At 33.8% G+C, this 19,411-nt stretch overlaps 1 protein-coding gene across 2 annotated transcripts in view; it reads right to left on the reverse strand.

Annotated features, from left to right (window-relative positions):
- Positions 1–19,411, reverse strand: part of NIPBL (NIPBL cohesin loading factor) — a 198,224-nt gene that overhangs the window by 102,751 nt on the left and 76,062 nt on the right. For both annotated transcript variants that reach the window (XM_082621433.1, XM_082621434.1), the window contains exons 2-6: positions 13,772–13,914; positions 11,404–11,569; positions 9,492–9,619; positions 3,950–4,049; positions 3,277–3,428 (exon numbers count right to left, since the gene is read on the reverse strand). In XM_082621433.1, the coding sequence (XP_082477559.1) occupies positions 3,277–3,428; positions 3,950–4,049; positions 9,492–9,619; positions 11,404–11,569; positions 13,772–13,835 (610 nt within the window). In that variant the 5' untranslated portion in view covers positions 13,836–13,914. The remainder of the gene's footprint in view (positions 1–3,276; positions 3,429–3,949; positions 4,050–9,491; positions 9,620–11,403; positions 11,570–13,771; positions 13,915–19,411) is intronic.

A 19,411-nucleotide genomic window follows, 5' to 3' on the forward strand; every position in this document is an offset into this window, starting at 1 on the left:
GAGGTATATGTATTTTAAACTGGAACAGATATTGTCAAACTGCTCTCTAAAATGGTTGTATCAATTTATGTCCCTATGAAGACTGTATGAAGTTCAAATTTCCCCACACACTATAAAATGTTACTAATCTGATAGATATAAAATTTTATTTCAATTAAATTTTGATTTGCATCTCTTTAATTGTGAGCCAGGTTGACTGTACTTCCGTATATGTATTAAATCTTTCTGAATCCACTTTGCTTTTCTTTTTCAGTAAATTGTTTAATTCTTTAGTTTATTTTTGTCTTATTCTTATCAACCTGCATAAGATCTTGCTATATTTAAATTAATACTTTGTAATAAATATTGAAAAAAATTTTTTCCCTAAATTTACTTGTCCTTATTTGTTCTCTCCTATTACACAGAAATTTAGAATTAATCTGTTTTTTTTTCCATTTCTAGAGTCCAGTCCTGCTTAGAAACAAGGCCTTCTCGACCCTAAGGTACCCAAAATTCACCCCATTTTTTCTTCTTATAATTTCTTTTAAAATTAATTAATTTATTTTGGGCTGCAATGGGTTTTCCTTGCTGTGTGCTGGCTTTCTCTAGCTGCGGAGAGTGGGGGCTACTCTTCGTTGTGGTGTGCGGGCTTCTCATTGCGGTGGCTTCTCTTGTTGCAGAGCACGGGCTCTAGAGCGCAGGCTCAGTAGCTGTGGCACACGGGTTCAGTAGTTGTGGCTCGCGGGCTCTAGAGCGCAGTCTCAGTAGTTGTGGCGCTCAGGCTTAGTTGCTCCGCGGCATGTGGGATCTTCCCGGACCAGGGCTCGAACCCCTGTCCCCTGCATTGGCAGGCAGGTTCTTAACCAATGCGCCACCAGGGCAGCCCCTTCTTTTTATAATTTTATGACTTAAAATACAAATGTAAATAGTTCATCCATCTAAAACATTTTTGCTCTAGATGATCTAGGAATCCAAATAAAATTTCAAAATGCCTAGCCAACCAATCCAACATGATTTATTAAACAATCCATTATCACACACTGATTCAAAATACCATCTTTAGAATGACAAAATTGGAAAATCACCATTTTCCAATGACCAGTGTAAAAACTGATGAAAAGAGAATCATTATTGGATGGTAAACCCTTTAGGATAAAGATTAATAGGAAATAGGACAGTTACATGATCTCAAAATATCACCTGACAGATTGCTCACTGATTGCAAAGAAATATTATGTTCCTTATAAAAGAAGACATGGAGTAGTCATCACCTAAATGTCACTAATAATGAAGCCACTTGCCATTATATGCCCTCTGATGTGATGTAGTATCAAGTGTACAACGTTACTTATTTAGCACCCTTGCCAAAAATATACAACTAGAAACTAACAGAGCCTTTAAAGATAACTTCCAGATGGTAGGAAATATAGGAAGTATATAAGCAAATTAAACAACACAATGAGGAAACAGTGAAGCCTAGAATATGGGATATTCTACAACAAAAGTAGCATAGACTCCTCAAAAACACAAAAATTACTGTCATGGGGAAAGGGTATGGGACTGTTTAGATTAAAAGAGTCAAAAGAAATGTAAAAACCAAATGCAATGTGTGAGAAACTAGATTAGATCATATGTGGGGGAAAAAAGGTTATAAAAGACATATTTGAGGCCAACTGGTGAAAACAATGTAGATGGTATCAGATGATACTACAGAAATGTTCTTAATTCTTTTAGGGGTAAAGTATTACACTTGGTGTTTATAAAGGAGAACTGACTTCCTAGCAGATGTATTTAAGGACAGAGAGGCAGAATGCCTATTGGTGAAATGGTTCACTGTGCTATTCTTTCAACTTTTCTGCATGGTTAAAATTTTTATAATATAAAGTGTTTTTTTTTTTATAAAGTGTTCTTTAAATATTACCTTTCACAAACTCTAAATTCCCACAGACATCTGCCTTATTTCTGGACCCATTTCTGTTCCATTTACCAATCTATTTGTTCCTTACCACATTAAATTTTCTTATTTATAACAATTTTGGTATCTGTGTGGGGCTAATCCCTAGTATTATTTTTGGTCTCTCAAGTATCTGAGAATTTCTAAGAAATGACTCATTACTGAATAGGCCCTCAAACTACATTTTTCTTTTGATTTTGTGATTTCAACTTATTCTTTTGAAAAAGCTGGGTTTATCTTGTTATAAAACAACAACAGTGTTTAGAGTAAAAATTTATGGTTTTTTTCTACACATATTTATGTGGATATTTCCGTATGAAGCAAATGTGTCCTTTCAATATTTTCCCTCTTATTAATTGCATTTAAAATGTTTCACATAACTTTGGCATACCAGAGTAGAAGAGTAATATTTCACAAGTATGAAGAGCCCATATACACGCATACTTCTGTTCAGCACTCACACTAAATTCTATAATTTTGGAGGTGTCTATTCCAAAGGTGTGATTTGTCTCCAAGTTTTTCCTTGACTTACTGTATAAAATAGGCTCAACCTACCATTTCATTATCTAGCTTTGGAAAACCAGAAGTTGGCTGTTTTAATAGATGACACTCAGTTAAAAGTTTATAGGATAAAAGTTTATAAATGAAGCATGTTTTGATCCATGCATAATAAAAAGCCAAGAATACAAACAGGAACTAATGACTGACTGAATGTTAAAAATTTGCTGTTAATTATGAGGGATAAAAACACAGATATCTGTTATATTATCTTCTGTACTTTTCAAAATTTCTCTAAAAAAGTACAATATACTAGGTAAATACATTATTTAATAGCCATGACATAGATCCCAATGCAGTATGATCTTAAAAAGATACCATATTATCAACAATTGACTTCAAATGAGAACTAGTAATCTAATCCCAGAAAATTTTAAATCCAAGTTATTAATTTTCCTCTACCAGTACTGTATCCACTTGATATTAAAATTTTCACACTACATATACTTTACTAATTAAAACGTAATTCTTCTTTGACTTAGTGCTACTGTAAGAAGCCCAATTAAATAAAACAGTTCCTAATTTCATAACTAGATATACTCAGTTGTATAATATAATAAGGTAATCCAAAGAGTCAAATTACACTGATCTTTTTATCTCCCAGATGACTTTCCAAGTAATAAATGTAACATATTTTTAATAATATAAGCCACAGCTTAAAAGAAATGTTCATTGACAAAAAAGTATACAGTTTAGTATTTGTGTTTTAAAATTTATAAAAAGAAAAAAATGAATTTGCTGGGAACTAGAGGCATTCCCTGTAAATAAACAAGCAACTTTCTTACCTTGCTGCATTTGTGGATGTGTTGTATAACTTGAAGGATGGGAATATGGCATGTATCCTGCAGGGCTTTGTGGGGCATATGGACTAGGCACTGGGCTGTTTTGTTGTGGCATAAATCTGTTCCCAGAGCTTGTCTGTGGTGGCACAAACCGGCTAAAACCCAAAATCCAAATAAACAATATCAGGAAATGAAATAAATATGATATTCCTTGATATTTCACTGTCATAAAATTCTCCAAACCCTAATTTGTATAAAATAAAATATATGTACACAGAAAAATTCTGAAAAATAAATAACGTACAAAAATCATTCACAATTCATAATCTAAGAGTTATATTAAGCAGTTTGTAAAAACTGGAGTAATTCATTTATCTCACATGCTCCCTAAATTCTACTCAATTAATTTTCTTATTTATCTCAAACACGCTGGTTATTTTAACACATTCTTTTGTTTGTATGAAATTAAGTTCCTATTTACTTAAATTAGTATATTAGAGCATTTCCACATATAACATTTTAAGGCAAATATTCATGTGGGTTACTATTTAAGGCTAAGCATCTAAACTTTTTAACTACACGTAATTCACCATTACCTAAATGTATGTATACACTGTATATTCCCAGGCATATTCACTACAGAAAACAGTACTTAATAAAATGATATATACATTACCTGGAGGGGCTATGTGAGATAGTGGTTTGTTGATAATTGGAAGATGCAGGACTACTGTGCATGGAATTCTGAGAAAGTTTATACTGAGACATCATCATTCCTACACAACATACAAAAATGGTAAAACGTTATTTTCTTCCAATGGTAAAGCATTCTTTAAGTGATTTATATCAATCATTTTTTCACAAACATTCAAAAGTTCTTTCTGTTCTTTTCTTTTCGACCAAGATGTTAATTTTGAAAAGCAAAATACAGAAACTATAAATTTCAAGTAAAACCAATTTCACCAAAACATCCTTTTAGCATATAACTAATCCAGGGACAGAGATAGAGATATAATTTTTTGTTTTTAAATTTACTTGCTTACCTATTGTCCTATCATTTAGCCTTAGAATTGAAAAGAACTTTCAGAAGTTGCTGTATCTAACCTCTTTCCAAATACTACACACTTCTGTCTACAACAGGCTTTTGGATGGTTTTCCTATTACATGGAATACTTTATTACATACATCTCCCACCTTAGGAGCTTAATTTTACAACTCTATTTATTTCATTGTGATTCAGACCTAAGTTTTTTTTTTTTGTCTTTGTCTTTCTTTTTTTTTTTTTTTGCGGTATGCGGGCCTCTCACTGTTGTGGCCTCTCCCGTTGTGGAGCACAGGCTCCGGACGCACAGGCTCAGCAGCCATGGCTCACGGGCATGTGGGATCTTCCCGGACCGGGGCACGAACCCGTGTCCCCTGAATTGGCAGGCAGACTCTCAACCACTGCGCCACCAGGGAAGCCCCAGACCTAAGTTTTAAAAAGTACTTTACTTAGGGGCCCAAAGTCTGAGGTATTGAAATTACCATCTGAAAGTCTGTTAACGAACAACAGAATGCTCCTGTTCTTTCTTCCACAGTAATTCTTGCCATGAAATAGGATTAAATGAATATTTGTTTAATGAATAAAAGTGTGAGAAGAGCTTTCAGATTCTCACATTTCTTTTCAAGTTAGACATTGTTCCTTCAACTGTTGCATAAGTGGCATTTTGTTATATAGGAGATGCAGGAAAATTCAGCTATTTAGACACTCTAAAATCAAAGATAAAAATCTATGATTAACTTTGACCTTTCTTATGATATGTATAGCCAATCTTTCTGGGAGTTTCGAGTATCACATTATTTCCCCAAATTTCATTTCCTGCTGCTGATATGAAAAGTGTCTTTCACCAGAAACATTCAAACAGAAGTTACATGTTCATTTGCCAGGAACTACAGAAAGGATTCTAGCTCTACCACAGTGGCTGAATGAGATGAGAGCACCTCAAAGTCTAACACTAATAGCGTGTTTTCTATGTAGTCTAAATTTCAATTTACGGATTTTCTCTTCCAACTCAAATTCAGTACCAAATCATATATTCCATGGCTTAATAATTTAATTGCTATAACTACTGTTGCTGAATTTTTTTTTTTGAGAGAAAGGGGGCAAGACTCCATGAGATGTGAATTAAAAAGTATTTTCTCCTGAATTAACAGTCATTACTGTGACAAGCTGGAATTACTAGTTTGGAGGCAGTGGCTTTATAAATAAAAGGGGCAAATGAAATACTAGTAGTCCTTTCTGATTCTCTCAGAGATCCAAAGAACTATGAACGAAGTGATTTGCACATTATTAAATTTTCTCCAAATGTGTGACTCACATTTATATTTAACAACCCAAAATCACCTTTTAAGATTTTAAAACCAAATGGAAAATGCTTAGAAAAAAAAAATCACAACATGCAATGAATCAATTCTTAAATGCTAGTTTGTTTTTACAAAGTAGGATATGGAGAAATGAAACAATGTTTCAGACTAAAAAATAAGCATATATAGTAAAAACCACAAAATATGTGACTGAAAGGTGAATACTCAAAGTTTCTTATTAGAGATATAAGTTATAAAAATGTAGTATAAATAGCCTTGGAAGACTTCCTTTATTCAATCTTACATTTATTTACGTTATCCTATACTCAATGCCCTTATCCTATTTCCTATTACAGGCATACCTCGGAGATATTGCAGATACGGTTCCAGACCACCGCAATAAAGCAAATATCACAATAAAGGGAGTTACATGAATTTTCTGTGGTTTCCCAGTGCATATAAAAGTTATATTTACACTATACTGTAGTCCATTAAGAGTACAAGAGCATTATGTCTAAAAAAACAATGTACATACCTTAATTTAAAAATACTTTATTGCTAAAAAATGCTAACCATTGTTTGAGCCCTCAGTGAGGTTGTAATCTTTTTGCTGGTGGAGGGTCTTGCTCAATGTTGGTGGCTGATGACTGATCAGGATGGTGGTTGCTGAAGGTTGAGGTGGCTCTGGCAATTTCTTAAAATAACACAACAATGAAGTTTGCTGCATTAACAATGAAGTTTGCTGCATTGATTGACTCTTTCCTTTCATGAATGGTGTCTCTGTGGGACGCAATGCCGCTTGACACCATTTTACCCACAGTAAAACTTCTTTCAAAATTGGGAGTCAATTCTCGCAAACTCTGCTGCTACTTTGTCAACTAAAGCTTATGTAATATTCTAAATCCTTTGTTGCCATTTTAACAATCTTCATAGCATCTCAGCCACAAGTAGATTCCACTTCAAGAAACCACTTTCTTTGCTCATCCACAAGAAGCAACTCCTCATCCATTAAATTTTAATCATGAGATTTCAGCAATTAAGTCACATCTTCAGGCTTTACTTCTAATTCTAGCTCTCTTGCTATTTCTACCACATCTGCAGTTACTTCCTCCACTGGAGTCTTGTACCCCTCAAAAGTCATCCATGAGAACTGGAATCAACTTCTTCCAACTCTTGTGAATGTTGATATTTTGACCTCTTCCCATGAATCATGAATGTTCTTAATGGCATCTAGAATGGTGAAACATTTCAGAAAGTTTTCAATTTGCTTTGTCCAGATCCATCAGAGGAGTTACTATCTATGGAAGCTAGAGTCTCATGAAATGTATTTCTTAAAATAATAAGACTCGAATGCTGAGATGACTCCTTGATCCATGGGCTGCAGAATGGATGTTGTGTTAGCAGGCATGAAAACAACATTAGTTTTGTTGTACATCTCCACCAGAGATCCTGGATGACCAGATGTGCTGTCAATGAGCAGTAATATTTTGAAAGGAATCTTTTTTTCTGAGAAGTAGGTCTCAACAGTGGGCTTAAAGTATTCAATAAACCATGTTATAAACAAACATGTTTGTCATCCAGGTTTGTTATTCCATTTATAGAGCACAGGCAGAGTTGATTTTGCATAACTCTTAAAGGCCCTAGGATTTTCAGAATGGTCAATGAGCACTGGCTTCAACCTAAATTCACCACCTGTATTAGTTCCTAGCAAGAGAGCCAGCCTGTCCTTTGAAGCTTTGAAGCCAGGCATTGACTCTCCTCTCCAGCCATCAAAGTCCTAGGTGGCATCTTCTTCCAATAGAAGACTGTTTTGTCTACACTGAACATTTTTTTTTTAGCATAGCCACCTTCATTAATTGTTTTAGTTAGATCTTCTGGATAACTTGCTGCAGTTTCTACATCAGCACTTGCAGCTTTGCCTTGTACTTTTATGTTACGGAGATAGCTTCTTTCCTTAAATCTCATAAACCAATCTCTGCTAGCTTCAAATTTTTCTTCTGCAGCTTTCTCACCTCTCTCAGCCTTCGGAGAATTGAAGAGAGTTAGGGCCTTGCTCTGGATTAGGCTTTGGCTTAAGGGAATGCTCTAACTGGTTTGATCCTCTACCCAGACCACTAAAACTTTCTCCATATCAGCAATAAGGTTATTTAGCTTTCTTAACATTCAAGTGTTCACTGGGGTATAGCACTTTTCATTTCCTTCAAGAATTTTTCCTTTGCTAGGTGGCTGTATGGGACAAGAAGCCTAGCTTTTGGCCTATCCTGGCTTTTGACATGGCTTCCTCACTAAGCTTAAGCATCTCTAGCTTTTGATTAAAGTGAAAGACATGTGACTGTTCTTTTCACTTGAACACTTAAGAGGCCATTGTAGAGTTATTAATTGGCCTCATTTCAATATTGTTGTATCTCAGAAAATAGGGAGGCCCAAGGAGAGGGGAACTGCCAGTCCTGCCAAAACATACATTTATTGATTACACTGTCTTACATGGGCGCAGTTCCTAGTGCCCTCAAACAATTACAATAGTAACTTCAAAAATCACCGATCAGAGATCACCAGAACACATATAATAATAATAAAAAAGTTTCAAATATTGTGATAATTAACAAAATGTGACAGAGACACAAAGTAAAATGCTGCTGGAAAAATGGCACTGACAGACTTGTTCAATGTATGGTTGCCACAAACATTCAATTTGTAAAATAGGCAATATCTGAGAAGCGCAATAAAGCGAAGTGCAATAAAACGAGGTATGCCTATAGCCTTTCTTCCAATCAACATCTCTCCATATTTTCTTTCATTCCGACACTCTTCCAGAGTATGTGTAATTCTAACTTTCCTTTCACCATTCCCATCTGTCTCTTACGACTGACTGCCAGCTAGCTTATTAGTTCTGATGAAGATACAGTCTTGCCCTGCATGCCTACCTTTGATTTCCTGAAAGGAAATTTCCCTGGATTCACTTTGGGAAATGGATAGTAACTATGCAATTGCTTTAAAAACACAGCTTACACACAAATATAAAGAATCAACAAAGTAATACTATTAAAAAACAAAACTAAGAAATGGAATGGCAAGCTTCATGGAGGTACTGTCAATAAATGTGGCAATATTCTTGAATACAAGTAACCAATTAAATAAACCAGACCTTCCTGGGTTCTCTAAACTATTCCCTTCTGACTGTTTTAATCTTGAGAGGGAAGCAAGTACTTGGGCTTGCCAGATTCAGTAAGCTTCAGACCAGAACAATGCTCCTAACTTAAAGGTTCTTCTTGACTACAGAAAAATCATATCTGTGTTGGATATCACATTTTTATGGGTTTTCTAATGCTTACTATAAATAGAAGTTTCCTTAATAGTAATACTTATTATACACCTTGTTCTATTGCTAAGGCAACAGAAGTGTTAAACCAATTACTACATAACCATGAATATAGTCACCATCCATACTAAAACTAATACATGGTATAATTATTTATACATGTACTACATGTTGAGAAGCTCTGCAGATATTTTTATTTATTATTTGATTAATGAAAAGACTCCTTTCATATCTATTCTATGATTTTTTTAAATAAAAAAAATTCCTAAAGCTCTTTCATTGACTGAACTAATAAAGTCTGAAATATCTAGCAAACCACATATTAAGCCTTGCCTAATTCCCAAGAAATTTAGTTACATATTAAACTGTAAGAATGTTAACATCCATTTAGTTTCCTTTTCATTCTTGGCTTCATTCAAGGTATCAACACGGCATTAACAGATGACAAGCTAGCTGTTAAAGGACACACCTGAATTTAATTACATGTGAAACAAGTTCTAATACAGGACACATTAAAAATATATATACTATGAAATTCAATTATTAAAAACCTCACCACTTTGTACATATCTGTTCTGCATACTTTTCTCCCTGAAAACGTTAGGACTCCTCGCCAGGATGGCCTGCAACAAGACTGGTATGTCGCCTTCTGGATCATCACTGCCAAGGTTATCTTTCAACTCTCTGGCATTGAAAAAATAAATACAAAACATTAAAACAGTGATGGATGATTAAGAATTCACCAGTGAAATTCAGAAAATGCTGAGGCAGAAAATCAAGAAGACTTATGGTATAAAAATAAATTACACAAGCATGTCTAACAGTTTCGTGGATTTTTGAAGATGCTAATCCTAGAAGAAAAAGAATTATCAAAAAAATGACAGAGGGGAGCTCTTCTATGGACTTCTCCCCCCCCATTTTATTTTAAACAGAAAAAAAAAAGAACCCCAAACATTATTTTATGGAACTATAAGTTTATTTAAGAATGTTCATATTAGTTTCAAAGGAGAAAACAGTGTCTATTCTAAACTATTCAAAATAATGGAAGGGTAGGGGTGATAACTGTGCACAGAAGTTGATATTTGGGCTTGGAATATATTTTCTCCCTTACATCTGAATGTGAGTGGATCTGTCTTTTTGAGAATGTCCTCTGAATGAAATAATGTTGCCACATTGGTTAAGACAAGACCCAAGGTTACATAATTTTCCCCTCTTTATTCTGTTCTCAAATAAAGCCATCAGGGGAAAAAACCTAAGCAAGTGGTTAAGAATAGCTGCAATTAGTAAGTAGCAAATTAAGTTCACAACTATGGAAGGTAAATGATAAAAAAAATTAAATATAGGCAGTATTTTAAATCTTATATTCTACACGTCACTGTTCCACTCATTAAATCTAGTAAGATTCATAAAGATGGTATCCAATGATAAAATTAATTTCTGGGGGCAATCTTAAAGCAGCTCTCCATATAATAAATCATAACTATACATGTGCTATTTTATTTCCCTTATCTCTTTAAATATGTGGTGAAAACTTTTGATTAAGGATGTACATGTATAAGAAGTGATATAATATTTAGACAGTGTTGAATTTCTGGAGTGACATAACCAATCATCTCTCAGTTTCTCCATCAGAAAATTCACATTTAGTATTTCACCTAAATTCATCAGCTTTAAAAATGGCCCTAAAGTATGTGCTACAGCTAATGGCAGAGACCTCTCCATTATACTGTGCTTTATCCTCATTCCCCTAAATAATGAACTTTAAGTTAAACAACAGTAAAAGAATGGAAGGACACGTGAGTACCGCTGAGTAGTGGGTTGTGAACTTTTTTACATTTTTGTGTTGAGATATTGTAAGTATATACTGCTTTTGTAGTAAAAAGTAAATTTTAAAAAGTATACTCGTGCAAAAGTTCTATAAATAAGCTATGTAATTTAAGTGCATATTATTTTAAAAGTCTATTGTGTGAAAATACACACCTATGTTTATATTGTATGATAAATCCTGGAAAAAAATGAGTCCCAAATTCTGTAGTAGCCTTCCTTGAAGTTAATCTTTGAGTCCTTGTTATACTTTACATGAAAAGCATATAAACCTACTCCAAATAAAGCCAGCATTAAAGTCCCTAGTGCCTGGGAATTCTAACTACTCCAGCAATTCCAGGAAAAAGGGAGCTAACTTCGTGAGCAACATTAGACCTCTGCACAGATCCATCCTGATGAATCCCAAGATTATTATAAGAACCGAAAAGGTCCTCATAGAATCACATGGTCAGAACTACTGTCTCAAAATAACTATGGCCTATTTAAATCTCATTAATATCTCATCACAGTAAGGCTATATTCTCACTTGGATATTCAAATAATTTAAAATAAACTATGCATTAAAAATTTTTTGAAATAAAACCAGGAATACTGATTCTCTTAGTAAGACCAAAACTTTTCATTTTATTTTAGATTGTACTTACATGTGATCTGTTGATACCTGGTTGAGGCTATGGACAAGCTGTGAAACCAAATTATCATCCCTACAGGCCAAAAGGCAGTTCACCTCTTCTGCTATTCGTGCATTAAAGAGAAGGCTCTTTGTAGTTGTAGCAGGTAAAGGGGATGGAAGAGGCAGCTGGTTCAGGACTATTGGGAATAAAATCAGATTATTAGAAACTGAGTGACAGAAAGAAATCTCTTTAGTGTTTAAATGTATTTGGGGATTAAAAATAAGTTATAAATATAAATGTGACTAATTTATTAAAAGGCATTCCGTCTCTCCCCCAACAAACCCCAAACAACTCTATTAAAACTCTCCAAACGTCCCTTGGACCACAATAGATTATATTACTCTCTAAGAATAAAACTCTGTGCTAACTTTTCATGTCTTAAATCTTTATTAATTTAATAAATGAATAAAAAAAGTAGGGTTAAAAACTAAGTAATTTCCAAGAATTGAGACTATATTAATTATTTCTGTTATAAGATTTATCAGAATCAAATAAATAAACCAAGTAACAATACCTGACTCTTCACCAGATAGACAAGTAATGTGTGTTTTTTGTTTGTTTTGTTTGTTTGTTTGTTTTGCGGTACGCGGGCCTCTCACTGTTGTGGCCTCTCCCGTTGTGGAGCAACAGGCTCTGGACGCGCAGGCTCAGCGGCCATGGCTCACGGGCTTAGTTGCTCCGCGGCATGTGGGATCTTCCCGGAACAGGGCACGAACCTGCGTCCCCTGCATCAGCAGGCGGACTCTCAACCACTGCGCTACCAGGGAAGCCCTAATGTGTGTTTTTAAAAGCTTAAATAAATACAAAAATAAAGAGCTCACTTTGGTAGGAGAACAACGTCCCCAGAATAGGATTCTGAAGGAAGAAAAATATCTAAGGAATTTTGCTTTAAGTTATAAATTACTAAATAGTCTCTCTTCATTTTATTCTGACAGCAAACAAAAGGGCATAAATGTTTTACAGTAGTTTAAATTCAGTTATTTAATGTCTTCATATAAATGAAATTTGTTCACTTGTCTAAACTAATAGTTAAGAAAGTTAACTACAGTGTCTTTGTTTTTGGTTTAATTTCTAATCACCTATATAGTATAACTATCATGCCACTCAGCCACAATGGGTAATAACAGGGTTTTTATTAATAAAAACACTGAAAACAAATTATTACTTAATAAGTAGGGCTTATTGGGCAAATTTTAAAAATGAGGTACAGCTGAGATAACGGGCAGACCCCCCCCCACCCCCAAAAGAAATTCCTGGTAGTATATTTGATTCTGTACTCCTACATATTACATGAAGTTATGCCTTACCTATAACAGAGTGATAACCAAAACTAAAGACTGTTTCAAAAGCTTTCTTACCTGAGTTATTCTAACCCTACTGGCTACTTTCTTGTTATGTCGGATTTTGTAAACTAGCCCTGCTGCAAAGCTGTAGGCTGTTATCTACTTTACCCCACTTAAACCAGCTGGAAATTAATAACAGAAAAAAATAGTATTTGGGGGAAAACAGATGAAAACATTTCTTGAAGTTATTTTCTTATAGCTCCTTTTATGAAGCCCCATATCTTGCATAATGCTTGCTATACAAAGAAAACTATGTCATCTCCTCACGGTCTACCCTCCCCCTCATATCTCTTTTTCCCTTTATTCAGGTAGGATAAGGACTAACATTGTGAGGAGCTTTTTGCACCATTACCCAGGGACTAGGAATTAGAGTTGCCTACCAAAAGAATGAGTCCCTAAAATATTATGCTACACTAATTAAATCTCAGGAGAATGAAGATGTTCTTAAACTTAAGTGTTCAGGGTAAAATAGGCTCTTGACATCTATGACAAACTCCAAAAGATTACTAAACATGACATCCAAAATAAACGTCACTAAGAAATCAGATTGTGTTGGGTTATCATATTTTCTTCTTTGAAGGGCAGTTTCAGTTATCATTTCCATAAACGCTTTTTTAAAAGTCTGTAATAGTTCCTCTATGCAAACCCATGCTTCTTTGGTTTTGATTTTTCTTAATGCTTTGTTTCATCTTCTTTGATCCTTACTTTTGCATTTATCCCTTTATCATATAAGACCTTTAAACAAACACACACTACCATTTCTTAATGGGTCCTTAGCATGAAACGGAAATTAAGGTCTTATCTATTATTAGTTGACTACACTAATTCTGTTACTTTCACATTTATGCCAATAAACCAAAGAAAATAATGTTGTGTGTCATTCAAAATCTAAAATCTTTACACATTTTGTTATTTATGACGCTGCAATAATTAATGTTATAGTCTCTTTAAAAATCAATGTCAGAGTAGAACATAGATAGAATAACCAAACTTACGGTCTGTGAGACTAGCAATCCCCGCAAGAGTAGTGATGGGGACATGGGGCATATCCCCATTCATCCTGAAGTTCTGGAATGGTGTTGCCTATGAAAGTACTTAGTTCAGGTGCCAGCTGTCATTACTTCCCATTTCCCAAACACTGCAACAAAAAACAAACAATTATTTGTAACAATATGTCAAATATATTACTACTAGGGAAGTGCTTAAAAAATAAAATTTTCTGCTTTTCTTGTTTGCTCAAACTATATAACAATAATAGCCATCATGCATATACTACTTACTGTATGTTACACACTGCAAAGTGCTTTGTATACAATAACTCATTTAGTCCTCACAACAACCAACTAAAGTAGGTACTATTATTTTCTGCATTTTACTGATGAGGAAATTAATTTACATGAAGTTTCAAGTAATTTGAGAGCAAAGATTAGAACCCAAGCAATCTGGCTCAAGAGTCTGTGTAACTAGTAGGCTATATTACCAGACAGGGATACTCAATTTTGACAAGCACTATTTTCTTTTCCACATCATAAATACATAAAAATTTAGCTTCAACTTGCCTTTCTAGTAAATAATGTGCACATTATTAAAAGATTTGTCTTATTAATATAGCTTCATAAAATAAACGGCAAACAAAAGAAGTCTGCTCTACATCAATTATCTAAGACAGTGCTAAAATAGAAAACTGAATTGTAATTTTTAGTTTAAACAGTTTAAATGTTTTTTTTTTGAGGTTATACCTGCTAGTCATTAACTTTTAAGAGAACCTCTAAGTTTTTTTAATTAAAAACTTCAAAACAGTGTAATGATATAATAGTAATAACTCCCCTTACTCCTACATCTTAATGCAACTTTACAATTTAAGTTTTTCATTAAAAAAGTAGAGGTATATAAGTAGTTAAAATTAAGAACTTTCTTTTTCCTCACTTTTATTATAAATATGAGATATACTGAGAAAACTTCCTAAAACATATATGTATGGTTTAACAGTTAAAAAGTAAGCTTCCATGGAATCACTCTAGCAATCTAGCTCCTTCTAAAGATAACAACTATCCTGTCTTTTTATCAACAGTAATCATTTCTTTTTCTTTTTATTCCTTTAATGACTTTTATATGTACATTCTTTTCTAGTAGCTGGCTAAGGAAAAAACACTGTTTTCCTTTGATGAATGACTGACACAAAACTTGCTAGTAGAAGCCCACTATAGGGAAAAGGCACAGGAAATAGTATAGGAAAGATATAATTACTACTGGCTAGCCTCTATTTTTCCTTTTGCTACACGATGGACTTTACACTTTGAAGTAATTAATTTGATTATTTAATAATCACTAAAGAAGTTTAAGGAAGCACTGCATATTTAACAGTTGCATCAAGCACTTAAAAAAATCAGTTAGAATTTAAAAGCTGACAGTCATCAAAACACAGTACAGTTTTTCTAAGTTTAGGTTAATAAGAAAGTTCCATTTTATGATTAGTAATTGATGGGGAAAAATCATTGAATGCAAATTATGTATAGAACAGCACAAAACCTCTTGTTATTCATATATGACTCACTATTGAACATGTAAATTGCCATATTCATTCAAGCAGATTAAGTAACAAGTGACTGTGTTTAAGTATTTAATTCAGAGGATAGGAACCCATAAAGAATAATACGCTAGGGGATTCTATTGTGGGCTATTTGACTTTATTGTATTTTCCTAAATTTCAGCTGAGTAACATGTAAAGTAGACCCAACCTTAGGCTGGAGGTTTTTTTAGCCTAAAAAGATTTACATATTTAGTTACCACGTGTGAATTGGAAGATTAATAAATCTAACCATAATATTTTTCTCAGTTGATATAATAAAGGCATCTAAACACTCTGATGTCAACTCAAAACTGGGAGTAAGGGGGGGGGGGAAAGTGGGGAGCAACAGTGCTTGCTTGGTGCTTTAACTATGAATTAAGTATTTGGCTACTGACAAATATTTACACCATACTGCTGAACTGTGACAATTTCATGTAATCGAAGATTTTGAAGAACAGAAGACTTTGGTAGAAACAGATTTATAATTGTAGCTAAGGTCATAGATTTTAATGAATATGAGTAATCTATAGAAATGTTGCTGCCTTATGCTAGAAGGTGACCAAAGACCATCAAGAAACAACATTCCTATAACTCTAAAAGTGAATATACACACTCCTAATTAGACATGGCATTTCTGGCTCTGGATTGGGCAGTGTTTGGTTCACCTGCCTCTGTGAAAGTACACTGTCTTTCGTGAAACTACCAAAACTGAAGCTCAAAGTCATTATCTCTGAGGAAGAATGTGTCCAGAATGAAATGGTAACCAAATGGTAAAGGTTATAATGAGTGCTTTAGAACTGTCGCTTAAGGAAGTGCTTTATTTAAAATCTGTGAATGGTGACTGATCAGTAGATTGTAAAATAAATTTAGTGGGTTAAGATCAATACTGAGAGAGGTGGAGAGAATAGAACTGTAAGGCTACACTGCACATTGCTTTGAGAGTCTAGGTAACATGTCTTACTAATGATGGGTCACCAAATCAAAGCAGTTTGAAAGTTGCTGATTTAAAGAAATGGAAGGGTAAAGAAAGTAGCCCACTGCATAAGTGGTAATGAGAATGAAATAAAATAATGCATGTAAATCACTTGGCATACTACCTGGCACATAGTAAGTGATCCAGAAAGTTAACAATGTTACTGCTAACTGGAAAAACACTTCCGGAGAGGCAGAGGGGAAACACAGGTGCATAAGGGAAAAGGGGTCTTTCAATACAAGTACTCCTTGCTTCTGAAAGACCTACTAAAAATTATTATCCAGTATATATTTCACCATAGTATTACAAATATGTGTAATAGTCCTAGGCATGCTCACCTACAATTACTAATCGTTAATTAATTAGTGGAAGATATTTTGGTAAATTTCCATTTCAGCCCATTATGAGTCTGAAGGGAACTTCTAAGCACTTGCTAAGATTTTTAAAGACCCTAGTCTTTCACTCATTTAATTTCACTTCAAAATTTATGATTTCCTAATGTAAATGATAGAAATGAAAATAAAACAGTATTGGTAAAAGTTATAATAATAATATTTAAATTGAAATGGATTTGGAATAAAAGGCAATCTCATAATCTGATGGTAGATAAACTTTCCTGGACAGCCACTTTGTACCCCACAGCCCAAAAATGTGTATAATCTGTCTCAATAATTGCACCTTTTTAGTAGCGAAAAACTGGTAGAAATGATAACTAACATTTGTTGAGGACCTACTATATAATAAAAACTGGTAATAAACACATAAAACGTACTCTCATTCAATTCTTATATAAACCTGAGGTACTAATATTCCAGTTTTATTTAATGAGGAAACTTCTTGATTTGTCCCATTATCTCAGAAATCTTTCATAAATGCAGATATGTCTCATTCTTTTTCTAATATTATTTTATAGCTCGACTGAAATATCAAATTTAAATGAATGTTATTCAGTAAACTATACCATGTAAATATAAAGTAAGGTGACTATGGCTTTATGGAATCAGACTCCTTACTTGATAATTTATAACCACGTCTATTTTGTACTTGGTTCACATTTTATGGTACTTCAAGTACTCTTACTTTCTTCTTGATCAGACTATAGAGCAGTAAGCAAAACTCACGTTGAAGAAAATCAGTCTTTGATAAAAGATTATAAAGAATAAGTTAACACCCTCATACTTTTTATGCTGAGTTAATAACTTCTCAAAATTGGCATAATATAATAACATTTTATTAAATATTGTCAAGCACAAACCCCTTATTTCTTCCATTTCTGAGCATATCATAGATGAGATAAATGTATGCTAAATATAAGATATCAATTTGGTAACTTTTCCCATAATAGCCATTCAGTCTGCCTTAAATTAGTAAGTGAAATTCCATTAAACTGTACTTTGTATTGTTCTCCAGAAAATATGTGTCACCTTTTTTTGGACCTAACTAAAGCATTTTCCTTTTACCTGATAGTTAAAATAGTCTCAAAATGTCATACTAGGTTAGATCAATAGCTTATCCAAACCCACACAGCTAGCTAGCTACTCCTTGAGTTATAAATGGTAGCCAAAAGAACACACTGTGCTTCTATAGTATTGAGCCCTTCATGACGATGCATCCAAAATACGTATTCTGTGTCACACACTATGCTAGCCAAGCAAAGTGCAATGGTTAACAAGATGGCAACAGTCTCTACCCTTCGAAATTTGAGTCTGGCTATGGGAATGTTATAAAGGGAGTATATCTTCCAGGAGGAGAAAAGGAAAAACAATAATTGAATTAAAACCTGAACCATTTGTGACAACATGGACCTTGAAGGCATTATGGTAAGTGAAATCAGTCAGAGAAAGACAAATACTGTATGATCTCACTTATATGTGGAATCTAAACACATACACACACACGTGCGCGCGCAAACACACAACAAAACAAAACTCAGAATAAGAGATGAGAGTTGTAGTAAACAGACACGGGGGGTGGGGGAGTGGCTCGTGAGATTGGAGGAAGGTGGTCAAAAGGTTCACATTTCCAGTTATAATTAGTAGGGATGTAATGTACAACATGATGACCATAGCTAATACTGTTGTATGATATATAGGAAAGTTGTTAAGAGAATAAATCTAAATCCTAAGAGTCCTCAGCACAAGGAGAAAAAATTTTTTCCCTTTTTTCTTCCTTTTTTTAAATTGTATCTATATGAGAAGACTGATGTTAGCTTCTCATATAGTTACTGCAAACTGAAAATAATATCAATGTGTACAGTTCAAGCCCATTTTTGCTTAAAATACATTTTCATACAAATGATAGGCATGAAAAAAGGTTCTTTATATTTTTTAACCATTAACAATGGTTGGGGGTGGGATGTATTCTGGTATTTTGGGGAATTCCCATTTTTGTAATACTTATATCTGTGTTGCTTGGATTAAAAAAAACAGACAATTATTTTATAAGTCAGAAAAACAATGATATAAAATATGTATTAAAATGAAAAACATTAAATGAGCCTTCTAATAGGTGCTGCTATATGTACACAGATTTCTCTGGTATATTTGTATAATTATCTATGAAACCTATGTTAAGAATCTACTGTATGAAGACCCTGTGCTAGGTATTAAAGACTAATAGAATATGCAGCGTACATTAATAAGCACTTTGGCCAGAGCATAAGGCCAGAAAGATGAATTAGACACTGCAAAAGTATTTGCTATGAAATGTTGATTTTTTTAAAATATCCTTGATATAAATGAACTTAGTAAGACTAAAATAAGAGTGATAAGGAAGATGGGGTGGTAGAGAGTGAAAATAGAGGCAGAAAGTTGTTGGAAGAATACTGCAATATTGAAATATAATGATGGTCTGATTTTGGATTCATTCAGATTAAAATGCCAAAGTAACATCCAGTTGTTGAAGATGTCTAAAGTAGGAACTTGGAAATTCTGGAATCGACAAAAGAGGTCAGAACTACAGTTATAAATATGGAAGTGATCCATAGAAGACTGATAACAGTTAAATTATAATAACAGATGAGACAGGCAAGAGACCAGGTAACTTTTGTAGTGGAAATTTTTTTAGCACTTCTTACAGGCCAGACATTAACAC

The sequence above is a fragment of the Mesoplodon mirus genome (assembly GCF_964341445.2).
Source record: "Mesoplodon mirus genome assembly, chromosome: 5".
NCBI lineage: Eukaryota > Metazoa > Chordata > Mammalia > Artiodactyla > Ziphiidae > Mesoplodon > Mesoplodon mirus.